Source organism: Megalops cyprinoides, chromosome 4 (assembly GCF_013368585.1).
Source record: "Megalops cyprinoides isolate fMegCyp1 chromosome 4, fMegCyp1.pri, whole genome shotgun sequence".
NCBI lineage: Eukaryota > Metazoa > Chordata > Actinopteri > Elopiformes > Megalopidae > Megalops > Megalops cyprinoides.
In genome coordinates, this window is record NC_050586.1 from 12,807,761 (window position 1) to 12,827,969 (window position 20,209).

At 42.3% G+C, this 20,209-nt stretch overlaps 1 protein-coding gene across 1 annotated transcript in view; it reads left to right on the plus strand.

The window, feature by feature from the left end:
* Positions 1-20,209, plus strand: part of LOC118777120 (phosphatidylethanolamine-binding protein 4) — a 77,663-nt gene that overhangs the window by 35,043 nt on the left and 22,411 nt on the right. Inside the window, exon 4 of the mRNA XM_036527857.1 lies at positions 1,372-1,470. Within this exon, the coding sequence (XP_036383750.1) occupies positions 1,372-1,470 (99 nt within the window). The remainder of the gene's footprint in view (positions 1-1,371; positions 1,471-20,209) is intronic.

The window sequence follows — 20,209 nt, forward strand, 5'->3', positions numbered from 1 at the left end:
CGGTCTGACAGGCAGTGGGAGAGGTGCGGTTGTCGTTCCTGTGTTTTGGTATCGCCCCGGAGGCGCTATCAAAGAGAGTTTAGCATTATCCGATTATTAGGCTTATTGCTGTTTAGGCTTATTGCTGCTCATCAGGTAGGCTGAGTATCCTGCAGCGAAAATGCGCATTCCCGCTGAAAAATGTAAAACCGCAGTCGGGGTTTTCATTTAGACGCACCTTATTGTAGCCCGCGATGATGCGCAATGCTCTTAAGAGCCCGGTAAGCTTCTCAGGAGAGCACAGGCAAGCAAAGCAGACAAAGAGGGGACTAAATCCACAGCCACTACTGCATGCACTATGCCAGGCTGTCTAGATTTCCACCTTGGCATGTGCTGGGTAGTGATATTGGAAGCCCTCGCTGGTGGACCGAAACAGGGTGATCAGGCTCGATTTTTAATGGGCTTTCTTCACATCTCAAGACACAGTAGAGTGGGATTAAAGCAGGCTTAAATCCGTGCAAGGAACCGCAATCAGGGAAAGGGAAAGAAAAGAACAGGTCCAGAAAATCTAGCTGTGGACAAAGTGTTAATTGTATCTGTGGTAATAATTAAATCCCAAGAATGTGTGAAAGGAACATTCTGAGTTTCGTCCTCAGATTACCTCTGTGTCGCCCATCTTGGCCAGTTCAAAGTATTGTGTGCACAAATATTTAGAAATTGTGTTGATGGTCTGCTCAGACTTCAGCGCTGAGGACACTTTTGTTCTATTGTGTGATCTTCGGGGTTTTTTCTCTTCCGTGGTACAGCCACTGTGATGAAGCTGTCATCCCGGCACATCTCAAGAATGTTTGCTTTATGACTCGTCAGAGCTGAATGGCTGTGATTGACATCTCCGTCGGTTTGGACAGTGTGTAAAATAAGAAAACTATCATATGGTCTGGCAGATTTCGGGCAGAAAACCAGGGATGGCAAATGTGCTCTCGCAATAATTCAATCTGCTCCCATAATTCTCCAACTTTAAGAGACAGACAGAAAGGAATATTTTGTGCAATTAAGCTGGCAAGTTATAGCCACAGAGCCCAATGAGTGTGGCAGAATATTTACTGAGGATTGTTTTGCAAAAGAAAAATTCCCTGACAGATTGAGGGAGGAAAGATATACTAAAGTGATAGAATGTAGCAGTCTGAAAATATGTAATACTGCAAATATTAATGCAGTCTTTTGCAATGCATATTGCTTTTAAATTCCCAAGTACCTAAATATGTAGAAACATGTATAACATGCAATACGGTATCGTGACATGGCCGAGAGGATCAAACAATATCCTCACTGTTAAATGGCTGACTGGAAAATTTTCACGGCTGTAATGGTCCTCATTTTCTCTGTTGGCAGGCGAAGAAGTATGCTCTGATGATGGTGGATCCTGACACTCCGAGCCGCTGCAATCCCACTCGTTCCCACTGGAGGCACTGGCTTGTGGTGGACATCGCGGTGAGTGCTCGTCCTACCACAGGCCACTATTTGACCGCCTGTATTTGCAGCATCCAGGGTCGGACAGGCCCAGGACACAGAATTCAGATGAGATATTAGCATGGAGAGGCTGGGGAACTGTCTGACCCCACTGACTGGTCCCCAGAAAGGGGGTAAACGATTATGTCATACCATTTATGTGGTTGTACACGAAGGTGAAAAGTCATTGTTTCAACAGTCAAACCAGAGCACAGGTATCAACATATTTATTGATGTCTTAGCATTGAACATAAGGCCTTTAACTGAAGAACCCAGCTTAAAGACACTGATCTGGCAGAGAAAACACATCACATAATGTACTCTGTAAAAGCGTAAGGACCGAATGGTGTTAAAAACACTTGGGGCGGGGAATTGTGAATTTCCCTGTCCCCTGTGTACTTCACACTTGTGTGTTTCTAAATTGTTACATAATTGCAGAATAAAAATATCAAACTAGTCATCCTCCTCATAGCACTAGAAATATCTTGAATCATTTCTCTCCCTGTAGCATGGACATACAATGTTTCAGCAGCTCAATACCAGCGTCCCTTTATTAGGTCAGCATCGACACTTTCAGCATCATCAAAGCCAAAGAGGCATTTCATTCACTCAGAAGTAAATTTGCTCCCCAGGTTGAGATCTTGGTTCAAAGCGTTCGTGAATTCGCACAAAAAGACAAAAAAAAAAAAGAAAAAGAGCATTTGAATCCCGGAGACTGAGGATTCTCTTGGTTTTCTCCTCACATCTTAAGCAATAAACTCATGTGACAAAAGTGTGGGAGTAAGTCCTTTTAAATGGCGGGGAAAGTTTCTGAGCTCCTGTCAGCGGTAATTTTCCTCGGGCGCGGAGCGTCTGGGAGGTGTCAGCGCGGGCATGTGAGAGCGTGATTGAGGAGAGCAGCATGTGAGGCACGGGCTCCATCGCGCCGCTCCGGGCGCTCGTCCTTCCCCACCCAGCCGAGAGATTTTGGCAGAGCACCCTCCCTTCATCTGCTCCCCGAGGCCCAGCTCCCAGCACTTCACTACCCCCCCCCCCCCCCCCCCAATCCACACTTCCACATATTCCGTTCTGAAAAACGGGCGCGTCTCCACTCCCTCTCCTTGTGCGTTTCACATCTCTTTCTCATGCCGAGATCCTTCAGAGAGTTTTCGATGCTTGCCTGTTTTCGCGTGCCAAGTATGCGTTTCGTTGTTTATTGCCTCCAAAAAAAAAAAAAAAACGTTCCTTATACAGCAGATTAGATCCTCATAGCACCAGGCTTGATTCTGGTTTTTGACAGCATGTAATGTGTATATATCTACATCTGTTATATGTGTAGTCCTATGTAACATTCATGGTATATAATTAGCCCATTTGTTCATGGTTCCCATGGTCATCAACAAGTTTCTCACTTGTTATTGAGGCATCTGTAAGTGGAATGTGTTTAATTGCCTTCTTGTTTCTTTGCATGTACAAAATAGGCAGACGAGAAGAAAAATTTGAATGACAGTACCAAGCATATTGATTGCAAGCTTCCAACAAAGCTGGGATTAAATAAACATGTTCATACTCGGTACCTTTTCCTAAAAAAAGTATTTAATAAATTATTTTATTGTTTCATTTACTTTTCTCAGTCTTTTCAAATTGCATTCCAGAGCAGCCCTAGAGCGACCTAACTTGAGTCTTGCCATACAACATCCATCGTTTATAAGGTCCTTGGGGATCTTAGCCCTTTTTTCATGAAGCTCTTTGACAGTAAAGGCTCCTTGCTGTCTGGGCACTACACTGTGGGTGAAGAAGTGAACGCATTTCAAGATGCACAGACAGACAACCTCTCGCCTGCTATTCAATATTCTGTCACTGTGTGGGCGTTGACAAGGGAAAACTGTGTTGCGATTGGCTGCTGCACAAGGGTGTTTGGGGTGTCAGGGATGGTGGTTGGTCAGAGGGGTTAATGAGGATTCTGAGTGATGTCTACTCTCAGTGGGAGGTGTTTAATTGCTGGGAATGGCTGACTGACATGCTGTGACCCCAGTCTAGTTATCACAATTGCACGTGTGAATGTGTCAAATTATCCTTAAATTCCTTTGGGGATACATTCTAATATATACAGGTATCATACGTATATATACCTATTACTTAGAATTTACTGTGTCTTGGTAGTACAAACTATTATCTATTTTCCAACCATTGCATGACTTCTCTTTGTCCTCCTTTGAACCTGCAAGCAAATGTAACTGATGCCAAGCAGGGGTGTTTTGTGCTAGGCAGACCTTAACAGAATGGAGCATACTTTCATAAGCAATTATTGTAAATCTTAGCCAGTTACACACTATCTTTCCATATTTCCTGCTGGATGTTCAGAAGTGACCTCATGCATAGATGTCTCTTGATAGTGTTAATTATGCTTCACAGTGCAAAGACAATCTTATGGACTAAAAAATCTCTCAATGCTGAAAAATAGGGGTAATCAAAGGTTTTAGCTCATCTCTGTCACCCTAACCACACACTCTTAATTATCATGAGTGCAAAGTGATGGGAAATGTTGCCTTTTTAAAAAAAAAAATCAAATGCAGACAACTATCAATACTCATAGAACAGGTGTATATGCATGCCGATTAGACAGTATTAGTTAGAAAGCATTCTAGGCATTCAAAGTAGCCACAAGTACAACTCTATGCAAAATCATAGCATGAAAATAAACTATTGTACCATGGAAACCAATATACATTTTGCAAACAGCACCTGCTGATCTCAGAACAGTTGGAATGCAGGCTGAGGTACAAAGGATATTACTAATTTCCCTCACTGTTATTATTATTATCGTTATTATTATTATGAGTAGTAGATGTTATTAATTTCCTTTACTATTATTATTAGTAGTAGTAATAGTAGTATCATCAGTAGTATTGGTATTACTATCAGTATATTCTTTGAACACAGCCCAAATGGTGGATCTGATTATACCATGTGCCCCCCTCCCCTAGAACAATAGATGATTACAATTAGGGTTAGCATATGAGCCACAACAGGTAATTAAAAACAATACAGAGAAAATCCCTCAACATTTTCAAATCAGTGGGTCTAGCATACCAAACATTCAGGGTTCAGAATATCCACTATTTAGAATGTGCAGCATTTAAATGAGAATGTCCCACTTTCAAATCAGAATCTCCTTCTGCACAAATCAGAATGGGCAGCATTTAAATGGGAGTTTCCACTATTCAGATAATAATGTTAAATACCCAACATTCAGTAGCACAAACAATAAAACTTCCACCCTATGAATACACGTGCTTAAAGCCTATAACCTTTATTCTGGGACATTTTGTTTGTTTTGACTGCTCATGTATGTTTACAATGAATAAGTACTCCTTTATTCTCTTCAACAGTAACTGGAGGAACTGCAGTAGATATTTGTTGAAATATAAAATTCATGATTACGGTTACAATTAAAAGGAGTGAAATTATGCCAATGTTCTGTGTTGGTGGTTGTCTGTTGTTCTTTTCTTTTCATAGTGCTTGAAAGGCCTGCTTTTGAATTGTTGAATGAAATAACTAACTAAAATAATAAATAATGTTTCAAATACATGAAAACAATGAAATTGTATGGCATTCGCACTCTTAAAACAGTGATAAATCTCACAACCTGAGAAAATTATTCTTATTCATTATAGCTTGCATTCCATTATAGATATATCCATATTATTATTATTTTATATTAGCAGGTATTTCATTTAATAGAAATGCTCAATTTATCTGACATGTACAGTGCAGTCTTTAAATATATCACGCAGAGAATGAGCATGTCGGAACTCATTAGGTACAATGCAGGGGATTTCAGCCACTGGTTTGAATCACTGTATCGGAAGATTAATCTTGACTTATCACAGAATGCATGAGAATCAGGAAATCAGCATAATTAGCTTTTGTTCAGTTTTTCTTTACCGTAGGTTGTGAGGTTAAAGGCATTTTTTAATTTGCAGAAAAGAGACTCAGGGTAGTTTGCAGTGCCTCTATGGCCCTCCAGCACTCTGCAGTTAAAAGCCAGGTATGGGCACAACAGGGCAGGAAAGGTTACAAATGTGTATTTCTCCGAAATCTAGCTTTGTGCATCTCATCAAGTGGTCCAGGTTTTAGCACACTTATTCTCTGTGCCACTCTGTTTCACCTCTCTCTCACTGTGATATATGTCAATTCTCTCTCTTTAACTCTTTGTCTCTCAGTGTTCCTCTGTATCTGAGCTGTCCGCGTCTGTCTTTCCATCTCTCTCTGTCTGTTTCTCTCTCTGTCTCAGCTTTGTGTGCCACTGTATCTCAGCTCACTGATGTCTCAGTTTATCGTACCGTTTATGAGCTGTGACTCTCCGTGTGGTCTCTGCTGTGGGTTCATAAGGAAACCCTGTAGTGCTCTCTCTCTCACACATAATGTGTCGGTTTACACTCCCCTAACGTTAACCAATAGGCTGAAGGCTGCACATTGAATTTTTTCATAAAGTATGTGAATCTGAAGTGTGAGTGTGAAGACTTTCACACAGTTGACTTTAGTGGTCTAGCTAGCACCATTGTTCTCTCCTGTACTTAGCCCTGAGGGCTTCAGTATGGTATTCTCTGTCATCTTCTTGAAAATGGTTTTGGATGGAAGTGAAATTCCTTCTCAGACTTAAGGCATTATATTTTTACTTAATGGACGCCAACAATTAATCCATTAACAAGGGCCACAGGACTGTGAAAGGTTTGCACTGATGAATGTTTTTTAATGTGTCAGTGTAAATGCATGTATTATTTTTTTTCTCTGATAAAACAGTAAAGTTATTAATTGCAGTGCAGCAGATGGTAACAAGGTATCAGTTTACATTTGTATATCAACCGAACCAGCTTACATTCCCCCAGTTCATTGCTCGCCCCCTCCCACTCACCCCACCTCCAGCTTGATGGCCATACAGGATCCCCCTAACAGTCCTGCCATGTTTTTCATTGTCATGGACAATTACAGAAATGAATTTTAACAGCTTGTTCATCCAGTGCCTAACATGCTTGCCCAGATTGTCTGCCTCTGTCTCTCTTTCTCTCCCTCTCTTTCCATACCTCTCTCTCTCTTTCTCTCTGCTTTTCTCCCTGTCTGCTTCTTCCACGTGTCTGGAGCGATGCAGATGTTCATGTTTGCTCTCGCAGCGATAATTAACAGCTAAGCCGTTAGAATTTAAAAAGAGCAGTCTGCTTATGTAAATAACCTGTTAGGTATACTGTTCTGTTGGTGGGGGTGGGGGTGCTCGGTGGGGCTTATTTGTAGGTAAATCATTGTTAAAGATTTAATTAGCTTAGGATTTGTTCCCTGTCATATAAGTAGTTTCTCTGTGTGATTTAACCCTTGAAGGACCATTAAGAATTAAAGACAGCAGCACTTTTTTGTCCCTAGGGTGCATATATTGTCTAAACTGTACCAGGGTAAAAATGAAAAAAGGAAAACCCCAATAATCCAGAACAGAGAATTAAGTACTTTCATAAATGGATACCACATATACAGTTGCTCTCACCCTTGGCTACAGTGATTGTAATAGTTGTGTAAAATGATGTGCCTTTTCCTGCTGTAGTTTAGAGAACATGGACCTAACTCTTGTATATTGAATATTGTATATTTCCCTGTATAATCAATCATACAACTTTGTTTCAGATGATTTGCATGATATGTGGTCATCACAATGGAGGACAGAAGTTGTAAGGTTCAGAGGGCTCAGTATGTTCTCTGTTCTGTTAGCCATGCAAGTATGATTATGATGCTCCAAGACATGTGTAAGTATTGTAAACTAGACATTTTCATCATTCTGTGAACAACTTAAGATCCACCATTGCATTACTTCAGTTTTTTTTCTGGGAAGCCACCCTGATTCAGACATACAAGGCTTACATTTCACATGCTAACCATGAATGCAGGTGGCTATCTACAGAAGCAGTTGTGAAATTGCAGTATGCACCAAATATGCAAACTTATGATTTCAAACCCAGTTCACTCACCACTGCACCGCCCTGCCACCCCATGTATGCTCAGAATGAGCAATGTACAGCATTTTCCTGTCAAATGAGAAGACTGCCGTCCTCAGTGTAGCTCAGCGGTTAAGGTGTACACCTTGAGCACAAGCTTAAGGTAGTGCTGGGTAGCCAGGGTTCCCTTGTATCACCATTCTTGGACACCCTGGGACTCATCAGGCACCTGCAAGTAGCACAGATGATATCAGTGGAGTAGCATCTGTCCACCAATGAGCACTGCACTGCACTCTGTGACTTGTAGCATGAAAGACAGCCATTGACTATGTATTAGAGGGTTGCATTCATCTTGCCTCAGGTCTCATGTGTGAGTACAGAGGTTGCAACAGTGACACAAGCCAGGTATACATTTGGTCATTCCAAAATAGGGTTGCATAGAAGGGTAGAAAAACATTACAAAAAATAAATAGCCTTACTTAATATCTTGAAGACAGAAACAGGAGAAATAAGGCTGCATGCTGACCTTTCTTCATTAAATGTTAATCTCTCTCTCTCTCTCTCTCTCTTTCTCTCTCTTTTGTTTTTCTTATGCTGGCACTTTGAGCACCTTGATTGTCTACTTTGTTTCTGTACCAATTTAAAGATTCCAAATATGTTGTGGAATTAAATGGGCATAGCTGTAAAGCTCATTAGTTGCTTGATTATACATGTTACTCCTGTTGTTTTACACAGAGAGCCTCCTAATGAGCGTAGCGGGTAGGTGTTATTTTGGCATGTGTTTCTGCACATACATATGACGTAAATACAAAATCGCTGCCATGCAACATCTGCCCAGTGCGGCAGCCTTGGTCCAGTACAGTGTTTATCACACAACAAGGAGGGATGCTGGGGACTTGGAAACATGTATCTTGTAGCTGACCATCACCACCATAGGTTTGACTTCTCAGAGGCTCTTTTGCAATAATTATGGCCTCGTTCCAAAGTTCCTTGCAGTCTGAGCAGGGGGGCATTTTGTCTTGCTCTCATAGACTTTCGGCCTGCAGGTGGATTTCAGGACACAACTGTTTTCCTGTGATTGCGTCTTTGATTTTTAAGGTCATTGCAGGACAGATGGACAGCGCGAGACAACAGCCAGCCATTGTGAATATTGCTGTGCAGGAGGGAGGGATAGCTGTTGAGTTTCAATCTATTTTAGAAAGGTCCCCAATGGAAAGCAGAGCTTGTGCTTCAGGACATACTAACACAAACAGTAGAGGCATTGTGATTGTGTCAGAACAGCTGCAACAGCAGTGTTGTGTGCTTTCTACACCTATGGGGATTCTCTGCTCTGCACTTTAACACTTTCATTCTCTGCTTAGTGGATATGTGTTTTTTTTCCTCTTTCAGAGAGCCATGCTCTGAAAAAAGGAATCATGTGGAGTGTCAGTATGTTTTCTGCTTTTTGTGAAGACTGACATCTGACATGTTTCTTACTATATTTCAGTACAGTTTTATCATCCGTGCCTTCAGGTGAACAAAATGGGTGATTTCAGTAGATTTTATATCAACGATCTTACAAGTGTTATTAAATAGCATCAGTAACTGCTGGTCAGTGATAAACCTTAATTATTTATCGGAAGGATAGGGTCAAAACAAGACATAAAGCGCCAGTGATTTACATTCTTAATGTGTGAAATACATACATATAAGCATTTTAAATAAAATAAAAACCTAAAATGATAAATGGTCATACGCAATTATACAAATGTAACGGAACACTATGATAATAAATTTGTGACTGAATTTTTTAAAGGATCTTATGTCCTTTGTTACTTGAATAGGACATATACAACAATACATACAACAACAGAGACAATGTCAGGCAAAAAAACTGACGTGTGCAGTCAGCATCATGAAGATTATGAAATTCTGTGCGAATGCAACCGATGAGCAAAACTACAGATTTTCTACTCATAATGGTAGATCATGAAAAATAATAGTTCTTGAAGAGCTTCTTTCCCCTCAGTCTGGAGAATATTCATGTCTATATGTATATAATGTACATCTAATTTCCAGAGTGTAGTGTCTCAGCTAGGAAGGAATGGTGACCTTCATACAGAAGTAATGACACATAATCAATAGGGACAACTCAACAAACATTTAAAAAATATTGTGATTCTGTAATTCAGTCTCTGCAAACTCTCATTTAATGGCCTCATTTATATGCATACTTTAAGAAATATTTGAACTGGATATTATGAAGCACAACTTCATTAACGGTGCCAGTTAATCATTATAGTGCCTAATACTGGAGAGCTAGACAACCAAGCAGCAACATTTGCTTAAAAAAGTCATCAGATAACCTAGCACAGGTGCTTGGCTGAAACAGGTGCGCAGGTAATAGTTGCCAATTTCACAGTGAACATTTTTAGGTGGGCTATATGATTTTAGATCACTTCTACACCTTCAGTTGTAAAATCAGTTATGAAAGACTGCATGCTGTAGGAAACAATGACAGTGGTAATAGCAAAGATAAAAAAAAAACATTGTTTTAGCAAAACCAGTCACAACTCAATTCAGTACTACATGAGCATAAATGTAGTGGAAAATCAGTGCCATTCGGTCATTTAGGGGGATATTCAACCTGCATACTGAATAGACCGTATGTAATGCTATTGTTGCATTTTTTTTATTGTGAGCAACTTACAGACCAAAATTTCGCATTGTATGCTTTAGTCAGAGAGCATTGCATTTGCAGTATTGTGAATGGGTGGATTTTTTCAAAGCTTGCTGATTTAAGGACATTTTAGAGTTTTCACTGACAAGTTATCTCCCTTTTATAAATTAGTATTTTACAAAGCCCTTGGAATGAAGGCTGATAAAATCTGCCATCTGCTTTAAGCATTCCAAAATAACTTGGATGCATTTCCCTAGTTGATACATAAATATGCTATATTAAAGATGTACATGTACATCTTTAATATAGTATTTTAATATAACACTATATTGTAACTACTCTGGGGTTTGTAACTTGCATGTTATGCTCTGGTAATCGTTTCTAGGTGCTGGTTGAACACTGAGTTCTCTGTAAAAGGAAAGATCAGAACATTTTTTGTGTCGTTGCCACCCTGACGTTTCAGTGTTACACAACAGCTCACAGCATTTGCTGCTTGCGTTAGGACCATGGTAATCGACCTCAATGTGTCACGTTTCTCTCCTGTTTGTATCCTAATTTTCTACAATACTCACTGCCAAAAACATCTCATGCATAGGCCCTAACAGAATCGAACTGTCTGGGGAATGATATCTGTGTCTGAATGATAAGTTGTTCACAGAAAAAAAATCAATGTTAAAAGTGTTGTGGCATAACATGCTTTGGTATTTAATCTTAGCTGTATCGCTTATAAAATATATAAAATATACACACACATTATTTTTCAATTAATTAGGCGGGATACACTCAGATTTGTAACAAGGATCCTTTCAGCTAACACTGCTGTGTTCGTGGGCTAAAATTTTATTTTGATTTTTTTTTTTTTTTTGGTAATTTTTTATATCTATTAATGGTAACATAGAAAGTGTCTGCAGAATATTAAGGAGAATGCTGTGGAAAAACAAAACATAACCTAACGCAGAGCAATTCAACTCAGTCCGTCGGTCTGATTTATTTTTAACAGTTATATTCTAAGGAAAATTTGTGCCTCTGTTTTCTCTGTTTTATGTACAAGTGCCCTAAAATGCCATGGCTGCAGTTTCTCATACGGGCCAAGCAAGCACTGGAGAGCTGTTATTTTTTTTTTTTTTCTTGGTTTTGTGAACAAATAAGTCTCAAGATGATTATTCATAATTATTTCCCTTTTGTGTATTCTGCTAAATGTTTTTCTTTTTCTTTATTCATGTTGCATTCTTGTTCCCACCTTCTGTGCTTCGCACCTCATGGAGGGAACATCTGTCTGGCGTCACCGCGGAGCCTGGCTATGCAGATTGGAGCAGGTAGAGGAGCACATTGCTACCCGGCTAATGATGAGAGTGTCTGCCCTCTCTCTTTCCCAGAGACGCGAGCTGCCGCCTCATACTCGCACGCTACACTCACTCGCCCAGGGAAACAGATTTCCCAACATATGCAGCGTATTTTTAATTCCAGTGGAGCACTTCAGTTCCTAACAAACACAGATAACCTTACGGGACACGTGTATCTTTTTTTGCAGGTGGTGGGGATAGGGGGGAGGGGTGGGGGAGCTGGGGAATTGAGCAATTTATTTATAAACTCATTTTGTACGAAACATACTGAATATGCACACATTAAGGTTCACAATATGTCTATAGAGCATTCCTGGAACTTGGAAGTACAATAAGTATTTTCTGAAGGCTTAAACTGCATTCAACATAGCATAGCATGGATTGGATGTTTTTCAGTGCAGAATGACCTCATAAACATCTTTTAAAAGACTTTTCCCTATCTAGTAGCTCTGTATCTGAACATGAACTTGAACCTCAGTAAATAAGCCTCCTTTTTATATGCCACTGAGTGCTCTTGTCCAGCACTTTGATTTCAACCCTGAATATCTCATCACCGCAAGCTCAAAATCCACCCCCAACACTTAAGGCCTAGTGCCGCAAGATGCAGGTTCCCGCTGCTGGTTTTGCCTACCTTAGTGTGCTGTGGATGAGTTCTGGTTGTCTGAGGTAAACCAGTATAACATCTGATCAGAGATGTGAGGGGTCTAAGAATTGGGTCTCAGTGGACCACAACAACTGCTCACCGTTTATACCTGAGAGCTACATGAGGAGGCAGCTGACATTCCCGACACACCTGAAAAGACATGTGCCAGGAGAGGGCATCAGCACAGAGCCCGTCACGAAGGGGTAGGTTGTTGTCTCTTATTTAAACCTGAGGAAAATGTAACCAGCGGGATGTAACAAAGTTGTAGGGTAGCTGTTAGGGCACATACACATACACTTAGGGCACTCATAGTGAGTGTAATCACTAAAGGCAGCAGGATTCTCTCCTTTCCTAAAAATTGTCTGTATCATCATTGACCAGACGCTGTGCATGAAGCACACAGGGAATGGAAAAATTTGCAAAGGTTTACAAAGGAAACAATTGTATTGACCATTTTGTCTGTTTAGTTGGCAGATGGTCTAGAGCGACGTACAAGGCTAACATAACATAATGCTTTAACTCATTATAGGCAGAACAACAGTACTAGATACAGAATAGCCAGAATCACAGTAAATTGTTGTCAAGCTGAAAAAAAAAACATACTAAAATAGAAAATGAAAACTTCTAGTTAACAGTGAAAGAAGCAAGTCTGAGACCGAGTCTTTGGATGACAATGAGGCTGTTGCAGAAAATAGACTCCGATATATACTTTCACACTTCTAGTGTCTAATACCAGAAATGTCACTGAACAATGTTCAGAGTGGCAGAGGCAATTTATTCATAAACTTCATTAATTTCAGTGATATGCATTGCTCGAGCCTGTGCAATCTCCTTACGTACTGTAGGTGTACTCAGGTGTGTGTGATGTCCTCCATCCTTCATTTGCTGAGTTAGACACTTCACCGCAGAATCAGCTGTTCACCATAAAATGGAAACTTCCAATAGCACCAGCAGCTCTGGATTTCACAGAAAACTATGATCTCCTGTCATGTACAAATGAACTCTGCTGAAACACCAGCAAGAATTGTCCTCCACAGTTAGCTGCAGAATGCTAGTGAATCACCATAAGCAAGGAGGAACGAGTAAGGGCAAATTAATAAAAGCCAGGATGACCCTTGTGAGCTACAAAGCAGTGGGTGGAAAAGATCCCAGTGCATTTTAAAAGCAAAACTCAAGATAAATTACACTTGTTTACTGTTCACACATTTGGAGCATATGCAAGAGTGGTACAACAAGGTTGGGGATAGACAGGGTGTCACCTTTGGTGAGACAACACTGTAATATCTCCAGCAAAATGGACACTTTGAACAATAAAAGGGCATACCTAGAGACAAGATGGCAGAGGAATGTAGAGATGGAAAGGCATGAAAAATGTATGAGGCATCCTTGAAAGGACAGGAAAGATCTCATTTCACGCAGGCATGTTTTCCCTGCCCTGTATGCCAGTGAATAAAACAGGGCCTGATTGACCGAGAAAATTGTGGTGAACACATCATTCAGACCTTTGTTCCTCTGCAGGTACTGTCTTCTGCTGGGGCCTGCTCTGTGATTATACAAGTCTGCAGTAATTCTGTAGGCTACACAAGCTGGTTTTTCAGATTTATTGTTTTCTAAATGTGAAATATGGGAAAAAACACAATTGAAAGTTACAGTATCAGTAAAGCACTCCACCTAAACTATAATCATATTCATATCTGCGTCATCCATGTCATCGTTCTACCCTGTAGCATATATAACCTCTTGCTGTCAAATATATATTTTTTCATTTTTTATTTTTTTCCTGGAAGTTTTTTTTTTTTTTTTACCTCAGCTACAGCTGTCAAGGGGAGAATGGTTGTGTACTTTTTTACATTCATGTAATTTCTTGCCTCAAACCCAGAATTTCTTTATACTTCTTTTCTCATACTTCTAGCCTGCTTACATTCTTAAATTTCTTTAAATGCTTGTTTTAATGAGTTACCCTGTTGTTAGACTATGTAGTTCAACAGCAGCGGCCTGTTTTTCCCTGATGCTGAGTTTGTGTAGAACATAGCCAAGAGCTGTGTGTGTGTGTGTGTGTGTGTGTGTCCACATCCACATATTTCTTGTTTCTTCATTAAGAGTGTAGGATTGGCTGAAAAAAATGTGCATGACAATAGTCTATTTACTTGTCTTTTTCCATCCTGTAATCTGTCCAGGACAGACAGAAGTCAGAACAGACCCCATGAATGAAGTTCATCTTAGGGTAACCGCAGTCTCCCCCCCTCCGTCCAGCCTGACACTCCCTCTCCTCACCGCCCCATTCCAGGGATTTAGATTCATTGCACGCGTGTGTGTGTGTGTGCCTGCATGCATGTGTGTGTGTGTGTGTGCGTATGTGTGTGAGAGAGAGAGAGAGAGTATATGCGCATCTGTGTGTGTGTGTGTGTGTGTGTGTGTGTGTGTGTGTGTGTGTGTGTGTGTGTGAGTGTGTGAGTGAGTGAGTGAGTGGTGTGTATTGTTTATATTTATAGTGTGCGGTGCAGGTCTTTCCTGTGTGCAGCTGCTTGCACCCCTCGGGCAGCTGCTGGAGAGGCAGTAATCACATTATAATTACTGCGAGCGGCTCGCCCTCGTTGTCAGCTAACTTACAAGCAGGTTATGCCGAGTGTGGGCTGCTGCTGCTGTTTTTTTCCTACCTAAAGGGGGAATTACATAAGAATCCTCCGCTCCCTTGCCAGCCACATCCCCCGTCCACACACACCGCACTCGTGCCGGTAACCTTCATAGCCTCTTGCCATCACCATAACAACTGCGCTCCCCGCAGCACCGCGGCCACATGGTTGCCGTGGCGAGGTGGCTGAGGAGGTTCAATGTGGAGCAAGTGGCGAAAGATGAGAGTGCAGTGGTCAGCATGGAGGGGACCAAGGAGGAGAGCTAAGAATAGATTCCCCTGTGAGCAGGTTTCACCCTGTAAGCCTGGAGGGTTCTGTTCTGCTTTGGGCTTGAGTTGGAGTGGATTCAGTTGTTTGATTTCTAGAACATTCCAGAGTCTGGTGAGTGTATAGAGCCTGTGGGTTTTTTTGGAGCATGTAGTGTTGTTGTCTGTTGCAGGATGGAGTTTCTCCGGGCCAGGGTACCATTGCTGCATGCAATTAGACACACTGTGCATCAGGGTCATTCAAAACTCTCCTCCAAAGAGTTTCATGCCTATAGTATGTCAGTGTGTTATCTCACCGTACACACCATATTAGTGTCCTCGCTATATTGACTTTCCAAGAAAAAAGGGGGTATTTTTTTCTTGAAGAAAAAAAAAGAGAACAAACCCGCCATAATCCAGTCCGTCATGCCGCAGACACTCGAAAAACAAATTGGACCTCGTCCACACAAACACAGTTTAAACCCAGAGCTCTGTGCATACAGATGCTTCTATAAAAAAGTGCCCCCTCTCCTCACACCCACCACCATTGTGTATAAAATCCTGGTTGTCCCTGAAAAGAGAACTGCACGCCGCTACAGACATTGTTCCCCCACACTAGCTGTCACAACCCCCCCCCCCTTTCAGTCAGTAAAGCAGGATCTCTGGCAACCTTCTGGATGATGCGAGCGGTGTTTCCAGGAGACGGGTGGGGGCCAGCGATGCCCGCCTACCTGTGCTTGCATAAGCTGGACAATCCTGGCAGAGATGGACAAAGAGAGGGGGGGTGTGGGGGGCGGAGGTGGGGGAGGCTGGGACTGCCGAGGAAAGCCCGTTCTCTGAGGGGGTGCGCTGTGATAACTCTTAGGGCACGGTGAGGGGGCTGCAGGCAAGCTGTTTAAAACACCTCATCCACAATTAAGCTCACCCAAAATAGCAGGCAGTCAAATCATGCCTCGAGTATATGATCGCAAGCCCAGTTCAGCAAGCATGTCGATTTCACAAAAAACTTACTCAGACTTTTCAAAATGTTACTCATATGTCAGTTATAAAGAGCATGAGCAATTACATGTATCAAAAGAACTAAAATATAACATTTGTTTTGAGAAGTAACTTCATTTTTGAGGTCAGTGAAACTTTCTCAGTTATAAGCAAGTCATTACTTTTTTATTATTAGGGAAATCTACATTTTGCCAGCCCCATGTCAGCTAATGTACCTTAGATTTTTTTTTTCTTTGGTTACCTAAATAGACCTAAATACAATACATAGCATATGTTCATTTAAAGGCATTCTCAGAGGCTTTCTGTTGTTGTTTTGTGGTCGGTTTGTCTGATATTTAATGCCAAATTTGGTTTTTCTCTCATCCAAATAAAAATGTTATTCTGTTTATGTTTTTGAGGAGTGTGGTGAGTGACTGCGCAGAATGCATCCATTAGTAATACGAGCGACTGGCTGTGGATGTCGAGCAGTGAGTCAACAGATCAGCAGATCGTCCCGAGCTTGCACCAGATTGCCTTGGCTGTACTATAGGCAAAGTCCAGCCTGTCATTATTCCACCAACTGTACCCTGACTCCACAGGGGTTAGTCAGTGGACTCGGTGCCGGTACCCACCCGTCTAAAGCAGTCAGATCTCAACCCCACCCGGGTGAGCCATGCACATTGGATCTGTTGGCACCTATGAAATGCATGAAATGGACTTGACACAGAAAAAGGCAGGGTTGAATCTCAATAGCAAAGACTGTTTTTTAACTTTGTTTTGGGGAAAACTTGACAAAACACTGACAAAACTGAGTGCCGTGGCCTTCTTTGCTTTGCTCCAGAGATATGTGTTGTACAAGACTGTACAAGGCAGAACATAGTTCGGGCCAAGGCCTTGCATCCATGCATGTCTGAATACAGAGAGAGGCGTCTGATCTCTGCCATTGACCAACAGTAGCCTAGAGCTGGTGCTCATAAAAATGCGGACTCTGTGCACAATAATTGGTATACATTCAAGGCCCTTGAAATCCACTGTTCGCTTTAGCTCTGATGATATTTTATGTCATTGTATAGATGTCGAGCTCTGGGTGAAATTAAAATGGCAACACTGTGGGCTTGTGTGTTTGTGTGTGTGTGTGTGTGTGTGTGTGTGGGCGCGCATGCATGTGTGTGTGTGTGTGTGTGTGTGTGTGTGTTGTGCATTGCGCCCTGCAGCAAGCTGATTTTCCTGTAAGTTCATGGCAGGGGTTGAAAGGGGAGTTCCTCTGGGGTGGATTAAATCTCTCCCTCTTCTGTTTCCTTCCTTTCCCCCTGCCCTCCACTTTAGCAGAACACACACAGCTTGCAGGGCTGTGCAAGCAAGCTTGCGCTGTATCGCTGCTCACAGGTAAGAACAGCCAGGGATCAGAGGTTAAGAGGAATCGTTGAGCCCGGGGTCTCGTGTGCGCTGCCAGCAGGGCAGCGCAGCGCTGTGCAGATCCACTGCAGGCATACTGCAAGGGAAATCAAACAAGGCACAATGGGGCTGCTGGGAGATAAAGCCAGCTCCTTAGCGGAAAATGAGGAGCTGTAGTGGCTGCACATACAGGATACAATTAAAATGAGCCAAGTCTTTTCAAGGATCAAGGCACTTTGCAAGGGAGGGAGTTCTTAAGAGTATTACAGTATTACATTACTATTAGAATGTCATATTACTAAATATATTCCTAAAACGAAGTGTTTTACTTTTTTCTAGAACGCGCTTTGTCTTGATTTCGGAGGTGTCTTTCTGCATGTTCAGCTGGCCTCTCCACAGCCTTCCTTTAACCCACAGGCACCCATGCGTCCCTCCTGAGAGAGGGACTGTTAGAGCGAGTTCCCTCTCCTCCAAACTGCGAAGGGAAGTGGAAACAGGGGAGCAGAGAGCTGTCGCTCCCAGGGCAGGTCCCACTGCCTCCAGCACCGGCTCCGTTTCCACTGCTGCATGTCACACCCCCATCCCCACAGCCCCGCTGGACTGGCAGGAACTGTAATTGAATATCACACCAAATGGAAAAAGGGGGGGGGGGGGGGGGGGGGGGGGGGGGGACAAAAAAACTGTCCTGCTGTAAATTCTCATCACTTTAAAAAGCTTCATTCACTGTGAAATTTATTCAAAGCAAACGCCACGACTGTGCCACTTACATTGTATGTTTTCATTGTATGTTTTTCCACAAAAAAAGGGGAATTAATGAAGAATCGTTTTAGCCCGTAATTGCTATTCAAACAATTATGTACTTAGTTCCTTCGTACAAATGCATTCCGCATTATTGTTTGCCTCCCCCCCCCTCCAGTCTTTCTGCATCAGATTGCGAAGCACCCGTAAGGCTGACACCTTTCATTCCAGCAGAGGCCGTTTTTTGGTCACTGTCAATAAAAGCATAAAAGCATTTATTTCCCACGTTTGTCAAATTAACAGCATACTCCATCTCCCATAGGAACTGTGGTTCATTAACCTCTCTGTGAAGTGGGCCTGATTTTCAGCAGTTACCATAACCTCTGTTCCGTTCCGATCTCCATTATAATAGAAGAATTAAATATCTGGTGATTCAAAATAGTAATGCGGGCTCTTAAATCCCTCAGCACCGGCCTACTGCCACTGGTAATCACCGAGGATGCTGAATGAAGCGCACAAAAAGCCAGCGAAACATAATGGTGAGTGCTGAACAGAGCAGAATAGATTTGGTGATGTCCATGAAATATGCAGGGCAGTGGATAGTTGGATCATTGTCTTTTGGGAATAGGATTTCTGTATTTATAGTAGTCGCAAAGGATGCAGCATGTGTGCCCTCAACGAATCCCAAATGCACTCGCTGCGTGAACAAAGACAAACGACACTCTGGCCATGATGATCAGGCAGATCACTGATTCAGTTTGGCTGAATATTGTCATGGTAGTTGTCATGTACAGTATGTGTTTTTGTTAAAAGATTATACCTCACTTTTTGCAGCCACCGACCTTTTTTAAAATTTTTAAAAATGTTACTTTATTATGAATGATGACATTGCACAGTATGAATTATCATGGCGGCATAGTATAGCAGCCTCTTAAAGGAGAATGAAAAGTCACAACCTTGCGGAAATCCCAGAGGTTATGCACCTTTCAGTGTCACCTCCACCCCCTCTTGTCCCAGACACCAATTTGTCCCTCACACTCTCCCCAACTCCTACAGGAATTGATTGACCTTGAACTAATTAGGAGTTTAATTACACGCCTGTTGAGCCCTTTTAATGGCCTTTTAATTGAGGCATTTTCAATTGTGTGTACTTTGCCCTCAATTGACCTTCCTCCTCCTCTTCCTCCTTCTCCCCCACCACCTCTTTCATATCCAGCAGGATTTCGGGCAGCACCGGCACCTTGATGGCCTGTGCTTCCAGTAGAGCTTTGTTGTGCGTGCTTTATGGTGCATTTAGAGTCGGTGTTCATGCCTTAATGCTGGAAATGTAAAATGAAATGATTCTGTTGGTCATCTTCCCCTCTCCATGTTTTTTTGTCAGGGATGTCATCACCAAATGGGTCGCCTGATGTAGCAGGCTGAATACTGACCCTCCCGTTATCCTTATACAGATTTTGACCTCTTCCTGTATGGCTCCAAGATTACACACTTCTTGTGTTTTCAGACTAATTAATTAGAGCTTTGCCCCCAAACACCACCCTGGCTCTTGCATCCTAATGGTGCCAGCAGGTATTTTGGCTCTTCCTTTTGTCTTATGAAGAGTAACCTCCTGAGGCTGTTTCCTTGACACAAGTCTTCCAAATGTACCACTGATGTGCAGCACTGTAAGTCACAGTGCAGTAAATGTATGCTGTAAATATTAATAGCACCAGAGACTCATCCTTCAGCATCCTTATAGAAAAAGAGCAGGGTTTGTGCCTTGTCAAAAGCATGAACCCCATGCTATGTTTAGAGGCATTAATCACAGATGGGCGGCCCGTCCTGCGTGGTTGCCGCTTGCTGAAGGTACATCCTGGGTGTTTGCCGGCATCCCCCGGCAGTGGGAAGCTCCTGTGTGGGGACATGTCAGCTCTTTGTTTGCTTGTTGTGCTGATGAAGCCGGGGGTGGGGGCGAGTGGGCAGCCGTGTTCTAGGATTCCCTCCAAAATGAGTCAGTCAGCCCCCAGTCTAACTGACTGTTACCTTGGGAACTCAGACTGGGGGCTTCCCTCATCCGCGCTGCGTGGCAGATTCATCGCTGACTAGGAGAGAGCAAGCTAGCCGGAGCGGAAGGCGTGGAGGTGAGAC